This window comes from Balearica regulorum, chromosome 10 (assembly GCF_011004875.1).
Source record: "Balearica regulorum gibbericeps isolate bBalReg1 chromosome 10, bBalReg1.pri, whole genome shotgun sequence".
NCBI lineage: Eukaryota > Metazoa > Chordata > Aves > Gruiformes > Gruidae > Balearica > Balearica regulorum.
Window position 1 is genome coordinate 7,656,353 of NC_046193.1, and position 7,966 is coordinate 7,664,318.

At 55.4% G+C, this 7,966-nt stretch overlaps 1 protein-coding gene across 1 annotated transcript; it reads left to right on the forward strand.

The window, feature by feature from the left end:
• Positions 1-18: 18 nt before the first annotated feature.
• Positions 19-7,965, forward strand: PPM1M (protein phosphatase, Mg2+/Mn2+ dependent 1M). Its single transcript, XM_075761923.1, has 10 exons — positions 19-309; positions 1,565-1,688; positions 2,360-2,614; positions 3,134-3,246; positions 3,840-3,924; positions 4,254-4,372; positions 4,826-4,889; positions 5,803-5,910; positions 6,206-6,354; positions 6,622-7,965. The coding sequence occupies exons 1-10, from the start codon at positions 89-91 to the stop codon at positions 6,764-6,766; spliced, it is 1,383 nt and encodes a 460-aa protein (XP_075618038.1). The 5' UTR covers positions 19-88; the 3' UTR covers positions 6,767-7,965.
• The last annotated feature ends 1 nt before the right edge of the window (position 7,966 follows it).

A 7,966-nucleotide genomic window follows, 5' to 3' on the forward strand; every position in this document is an offset into this window, starting at 1 on the left:
GCCGGGAGGAGCCGCCGCGCCGGGGTCGCACTGCGGCGCCGCCTGGCGGAGTTCGGCGGCGCCGCGCGTGCCCGAGCGGGGCCCCGCCATGTCCGCCGAGTGGCTGCGGCGCTTGCGGCGGGGCGGCCCCGCGGAGCGGCCCGGCGGCGCTCAGGGACCTGGGCCGGGCCCGCCGCCCCCCGCCCTCCGCTACCGCCGGCCTAAGTTCCTGCGTGGCGGCGGCGGCGGCGAGGAGAGCCCGCAGAGCGGGCGGACCGTGCGGGGCACCGGGCCCGAGCGGCCCCTGCCGTGGGGCGCGGGCTACGCCGAGTGAGTGCGGGTGGGCAGCGGGGCCGCCCCGGGAAGGGAGCTCCGGGAGAGCCCCGGGGGTGGGGGGTGCGGGGTTAGAGGGGCTCTCGGGGTGCTTGTAGGGTTTTTGGGGGGCGTAGTGCGGGGTTGAGGGGGACGCCCAGGGTCTGCGTGGGGCTAGGGGGTGTGTAGGGGGTGTGAGGGGGTTTAGGGGACTCCTGGGTTGGTTCCCGGGGGGTGGTCGCACCCCACTTCTTCCCCCCACGCAGCTCCCCTCGGCTGCAGCCCCGGCCCAGGCACGGAGCTTCAGGCTTCCCCCTGGAGAGGGACAGTTCGCAGGCAGAAATCGCCCCCCCCCCCCCCCGCCCGCCTCTGCCTGCAAGGAGGGGAGCAGCTGCCCCCTCGGGACACAGCAGCAGTGCGAGGTCTGATGTGTTGGCACGTCTTCCTCGGCCCTTCTCCCTCCCCATCGGTGGCTTGGCAGCAGCGAGGGACACACCTGCCCACCTCCCTGCCAGCATTGAGCTGCCTGCACCCTGCCAGCCGCAGAGCAGGTCACCATCGCTTGTGACAAGTGGCAGGAGCAGCCCTGAGACCAGAATCGGGTCAGCTCATCCCCTAATGCAACGATGTTTACGCTGTCATTTTACTGCTGGATGTCAGCGTCCCCTGCTCTGCGCTCTGGTTGTGGGGAGCTGGTCAGGCAGGGCTCTTCCACGGGGCTGCTGCGTTGGGCAGAAAACCCTCCCTTGCAAGGGAAAGGGATGGGGGACTAGGAAGGATGTTTGGGGCAGGTGGTTGATTTTGGGGGCTAGTGACACTGGCTGTCCATTCCTGGCAAAGTGCCTTAAAAACAAAGAGCGGTGAGACCAGAATTTCAGAAACCTCTGAGCAAGCTCCCATCCAGGGACAGACATTAGTAAGGCTGGAAGGAAAAGCAGCGATGGTGGTTTTGCAATTCACCGTGTCGCCAAGGAAATAGCACGGTGTGGGCTGTGGACAAGGGCTGCCTGAGGCCACAGTGCTCCAAAACCACTTGTCCCTGTGTCCCTGGCCAAGCTTTTCCCTGCTGCACACAAAGGACTTGTTATTTAGGTCCCCAGCAAAGCGATCCTCGAGTTTGAAAAGGGAGCAGGGAGCGTGGGGCTGGAAGGACAAGACAAGGTGCAGCCATCTGCAGCTGCAGAGCACCCAGCACAGCACCCAGCACAGCTGGCTGGGAGCAGGTGAGGTGCAGGATGTCCACATGCCTTACTCAGAGCGTTTGTACCCCCAGGGTTATCAATGCTGAGAAGTCAGAGTTCAACGAGGACCAGGCGGCCTGCTGTCATATCTCCATCCGGAGGAGAGAGCCAGGCCTGGAGGAGGACGAGGAATGGCTGATCCTGTGCCACCCGCAGGTATAGCCCCTAGGCAGGCTGTGCTCACCCTGCTGCCAGCCCTGGTCCCCACCCAAGGGCCCAGGTACAGCAAACAGGGGGTTGCTCCATCGGTCCTACACGACCACGTGCTGAAACCCTTCCCTTGGATGCGTTTAGGGGACCCGTGTACCCTATGGCTGACCAGCAAATGCCCAGCTCTGCCCGTACGTGCCATTTGTATTTCTTTGGCTCACGCCTTGCAGCATCTGGGGTTGCCCAAGCCCTTTACTCAGTGCCCTCACCTTTCCTTTACTGACCTCACTCTACTTTCAAGGGCCAGCGTGCGTTGTCATTACTTGGGGGCAGCACCATGAACCAGGCACGTGGGACACTCATCTGGGAGCGGCTCTGCCTCGCCTCTTGTAAAACGGCCCCATCTCCCCTAAACTCAGAGGAATAGCACGTGAGGGTGGGTGGCCGCGAATCCAGCCGCTCAGAGCTCAGATGATGGGTCTGGCAGAGCAGCACATGGGCATCACATGAGTTTGAGCTGCGCAGGACGTTAACTGCTGGCAGGGAAGGGTAGCTGGGATGGAAAAGCCAGGCAAAACATGTACAGCAATGTCCTGGCTGTGAGCCTGCCGTCCGTACGACCTCTCCAGCCCCTGTCTTCCTCCTCTTTGCTGTCTCGTCCCCCTTCCTCACTGCAGTTTCTCACTGGTTACTACTGGGCACTGTTTGACGGCCACGGTGGCCCTGAAGCTGCCATCATCGCCTCCAACTATTTGCACTACTGCATCAAGCAGAAGCTGGAGGAGGTTGTGGGAGGCATCACAGAGGCCCGTCCCTCCATGCATCTCAGTGGACGCTGCGTTTGTGACAGCGACCCGCAGTTCGTGGAGGAGAAGCACATCTGCGCAGAAGACCTGGTGGTGGGAGCCCTGGAGAACGCCTTCCAGGAATGCGTGAGTACCCCGTGCAGGGCGCAGGTCCCGTTGCCCCAAGCAGTCGTTCTGTCCCTCCTTGCTGCCTGCGGTGGGCAAGGTCTGCAGTTGTGCAGCTCATTGAGCAGGCAGGAGCGTTCGGCCAAACCTTTAAGCGTGCTGAGATCGCACTGGGTCAGCTCCCCAAGATCTGCCTCAGATCTATTGGAGATCAGCAGTGCTGACTCAGAGCAAAGCTACAGCATCTCTGCTAAGCCCTCACCCAGGGAATACGTTTCTTTAGGGCTAGACGGTGGCCACTGTCAGACTTGTAGAGCGTATACAAGTTTGAGATCTCCCCATCACGCCCCGAAGCGGTCTTTAGTCCAGTAGTAACAGCTTTGCTGGCTGTACTGAAGCAACATTGTCCTTCACCTTGCTGGTTTCCCATGGCCCATCTGTAATGGGTTTTGGCTCTGGATTTCTGCTGGCAGGCACGAGGCAGCTGCAGAAAGCAGCAGCTCAGCTCACGTCACTCTCCAGACTTGTTTAAACCAACAGGATGAAGTCATCGGCCAGGAGATGGAAGCTACCAACCAGACAGGAGGCTGCACTGCTCTGGCTGCCCTTTATTTCCAGGGAAAGCTGTATGTGGCTAATGCTGGGGACAGCAGGTGAGCCACAATAAAAGGGTGAAGGTTCTGGGGGACAAGAGCTGGGACATAAGCAATGTTTCCAGCATCTTATTTAATCCTACAGAAGGTAAATGTGCAGCCCAGCCATTTCCCTCCTGCCTGCCGCAGGACCTGTTGGATGGGTGGGTGGATGGATCCTCTCATGCCTCCTGGAAGGCTTTGGGGATTTCAAGGGACTAATGCTGCCCAGCCACAGGGCAGCCTTGGGACGGTAGTGCAGCAGTAAACTCAACCTGGAAGGTGTTTAAAAGTGGAAGGTGATTTCAAAGCATCCTAAAGAGCTTCCTCATCTGGCCTTGGCCCAACGTTCCTCTAGCAGTGACCTCTACTATCGTCAGACTAGGCAGGCCCAGTTCTCCGCTGCAACAGTGCAATTTCAATGGAGTTACTTTAAACACACCAGCATTTTTAAACATTCCTGGGTGCACAGCTATTCTCTGGCATTGCTCAGTTGCTAGTTACCCTCGGTCCCACACCTGGCTGACCCTGGGATTAGCCTCGGTAAGAGGAGGGCTGCAGTGATAGCCATGGGGGAGGACACAGCTCAGCTCCTTGCCTCTTCCCCCTTATAGGGCAATTCTTGTTCTGAAGGACAATGTTGTGCCCATGAGCTGCGAATTCACACCCCAGACAGAGAGACAGCGAATCCAGCATCTGGTGAGTGACTCCTGCACGTCTGACAATCCAGCTGTGAGCATCCCATTGGGTCAGAGAGGGCTTGTGGCAAGAGCACCACCAACTTTCCTTGAAGACCACTTCATCTGGCACTAGCCAAGGAGGGCTGGGGGCAAGATTCAACCGACAGCCTTTGGGGATGGGAGATGCTTGCGTCTTCCCCAGGATGTGTTTTCCCAATTCTGTTCTCTGGCTGTTCCCACTCTGCTGCTGCGGGTGCCAGTCCCAAGGCAGGAGCAGAGCATAGTTTTGGTGCCCATCTCAGCTGAAGCAGAACCTGTCCATCCTCATGCCTTCATTCCCTCCTCCAGGCTTTTCTTTTCCCCAAGCTCCTGGACGGCGAGTTCACACGCTTTGAGTTTCCACGGAGGTTGAAGGGAGATGACGTGGGCCAGAAAGTCCTCTACCGGGATTACTTCATGGAGGGCTGGTGAGTCCCTTCTGCCTGAGGATAAGGGTGTGGCTCATAGCGATGGGGAGGTGAAGGGAGGAGGGACATGCCCCACTGGTGAGAGCAGTGGGTTTGATGGCACAAAGCTGTGCCAGATAAAGCGAAGGATGCTGTGAGCAGCTTCCCCCTGACTGAAGAGCTGGAGCCCTGGCAGGGTGGTTAGGGAACAGTTGAGATGGTCCCTATGGGCTCCTGCGAGGTGGGGCTGGGGCAGGTATAAGCTGGAGAGGAAGGGTAGAGGGAAAAAGCCCTGGGCATTCAGCAAGGGGTCATCTTCACCGTTTCTGCTTCAGCAAGTCATCTTGCCCCTGCCTCAGTCAGCTGCCTGTGCATGGGGGCACCACCAGCATTGAATCACAGTCAGAATGCTCTGGCTGGGTTGTACCTTCAAGTCAGACAAATCCCAAATCAACTGTGAATTCTCTGTTCTAGGGGATACAAGACAGTGGAGAAAGCTGACCTCAAGTATCCTCTTGTCCATGGTCACGGGAAGCAGGTAGCTTAATGTTTTACACACTGGGAAGGCACAGCCAAGTCTGCTGGGGGTCATCAGTGTCCCCGTCACTCACAGTCACACTCCAGAGCATTACGACAGACTGGGGTTACAGAGCACCCCGTGCTCCGGGGCTCTCCAGCAGCTCCCTTTGCCAGCACTGTGTGGCCTGGTTGGTGTAGACCGGAGCCCTCCAGAGCAGAGGGGCAGCACGCTCCCTCCTCCAGAGTTCCCTCCAGCAGCCCCAAGCCAGCCTGCCCTTTCCTCATCTCCCTTGCACGCAAGAGCTGATTTCGGATGAGAACTCATTTCATCAGATCCCACTTTGGACTATCTCCTCCAGCTCTACCTACCGCCTTTCCCACAAACGCTCTTCCTCGAGGAGACACTGAGAAAAGGAGCCTGGAGAGGGAAGGAGGCAGGGAGAAGCAGTGGCTGCACACATCCACTGTCTGCCTGCTGGGGCCAAGCAGAAAGCCCCATCACCTCCCCCAGCACTACAACCCGCATGCCACCCCCTTTGCGAGGAGTCAGTACAGAACCTCCTTTGCCAGGAGAAAGGACCCTTTCCCTCCATCCCAAAACAACCCAGTTTTCTTCCTCACCACCCCAAATCAAGAGCAGGTGCCACCATGGGGTTCCCGAGGTCTGTAGCATTACCCAGAGTAGAGGTACTAACTCCAGAGCACACCATGGGCCACCAGAAGCTGTCCACGTGCAGGCTGTCTCCACGCTTACATCAGGCCGTTGCTTCTGATCACTCCTCCACCTCTCAAGTCTCCAGGGGCTGCTCTGGGTGATGCTTGGAGAAGCGTCCTAAAGGCAGCACATAGATCAGTCAGGACAAGCCACTCGTCTGCCTTTTAAGGTGCCACGTTCTTATGTTTCAATACTGTTTTGCTTTGTTTGTGGCCAGGCTCGCTTGCTGGGGACTCTGGCTGTCTCTCGAGGTCTGGGGGATCATCAACTCAAAGTCATTGACACCAACATTGAGGTCAAACCTTTCCTCTCCTGCATTCCCAAGGTCAGTTGCGACATGCAGGAACCACAGGGTGGAACTGAACATGCTGCTCCCCCTCTGTAGCACGCACCTTTTACAGACCTGGCAGATCGTAGCCATGTCCTTTTTCCATCCCCCATCTCTCTGCGTGCTGCCCAGAGAATCCCCAAGTCCGAGGAATCTAGAAGCATTGCAGCAAGGGGGCATAAAAGATTCAAAGCACCCTGGTCCCACTTAAGTCACTCTCGGGGGAATAGTCATCTCCCTGACCCCTATGGTACATCGCAGGAATTGTCACTTTTACTCCTGTGCCCTCCAGGTGAATGTATTTGACTTTGCTCTGCACGACATTAAGGAAGACGATGTCCTCATCATGGCAACTGATGGCTTTTGGGATGTTCTGTGCAACAAAGAGGTGGCCCATATGGTCAGAAGCTTCCTCACAGAAAACCGGACAGATCCTCACAGGTAACATCAGCCTTGCCATCATTTTCCTTTCCAGAGAACCTGGTCAGTCCAAAAGCAGGCTGAGATCACTCTGCTTCTAGGTCAGCTCTGGCATGACCAAGGACTCTCTGCTGTGACTCTGGAAACTGCCTCCTAATCTTTCCCCATCCTAAAGAAACAATTCTAAAGCTGGTGTCTACCTATTTTGACATCGCAAAGCCCCATCTTAGTGTTTTTCTTAAGGGATAGTGCCACGTTAAACCGAACCTCGCATTTTTCCACCCACAGATTTTCAGAACTGGCCAAGTGCTTGGTATACAGAGCAAGGGGACAGAAGAGAGGCCACCAGTGGATGCTGGATGACAGCCACGAGGCATCCTACGATGACATCTCTCTATTTGTCATCCCACTATACAACAGGGATGAGGACTGACTGTTACCATGGTGTGCGGGATCTCTGTGTCCCCCTACTGTGGTGCTACTCGGCATCAACCTGAGACACAGGGATTTCTGCCGTGCACGTACACTGTCTTCCAACAAAACCATCTGCAGTGGAACCTGAAAATGCACAGCCAGCACTTATGCAAACTATCAACAAGAACATCAGCACCTGAAGAACATGTGAGAGGAACAGTGGGCAACAAATCATTCCTCTTACTCCTTTCTCATTGTTGGGCCAAGAAGAAATTGCGAAGGGGGCCATGCAAGCTGAAGGGCACTATTTCTAAGATCTTTGCAGTACAGCAAGACTCAAATCCACATTTCTAGTGACTCCCCCCCCTCCCTTTTTAATATTGAAGAATGAGGATCAGTTGAGATCCAACCGGTCTCAAGAGCTGGCTTTTAATCAGACTTGAACTAAGCTGTGTAAAACTGGATGCATAAGCTATAGCGTCCCTCCTATCCCTTTGCTGCCACACAAGATGTACTGAAAACCCAGGAGCTGCTGCCGAGACAGCATCAGGCGTGGCCGCGCCTGCCTAACAGGAGTGCTGGAGCAGTAGCCCAGACCTCTCGAGAAAGTTGCCATTTGTAGGCAGTACCACCTCAAAACAGACGCTGTTAGCGGATGAAGCTACACATTGGTGTACAGGAGCCTCCTGTGTAAAGATACGTGCCTTATTGTTATTTAAGACCATTTAAGTATATTAGCATGTCACACAATGTACAGTTTTCTAACAAATCTTAGTCCACAACACTTGCTAAGACTTTTTCTATTTGTTCAGGTCATTTCTGACAGCAAAGCTGGTTTTGTAGCAGTAGCACTGATGAGAACGAAAGCATTTACATCAGCTGATTTAGTAGAAGAGCTCCATGTAAAATAAACCCAGGTTGTTCCAAGTTGTCTGCAGTGATGAATCTCAAGTGCTTACGCTCACTACAACAGGAACAGCAGTGCAGAAGACCTGCCAAACCAAGTTGTGCCTTAAATTCTGAGGATCTGCTGCTCAGCCTGTTCATTAGCCAGACAAATTCAGGTCTGGACAAGCTTCCCATCTCCCCAGATCCCCACTTGTGTTTTCATTATTCATTGCACAAGTTGCAAGATTCCCTAGTGAAGGAGCAAACCGCAGTGTGCATTTAAATTCCACAAGGATGAAAGTCCTAATAAAAATACTTTTTTTTTTTCCTC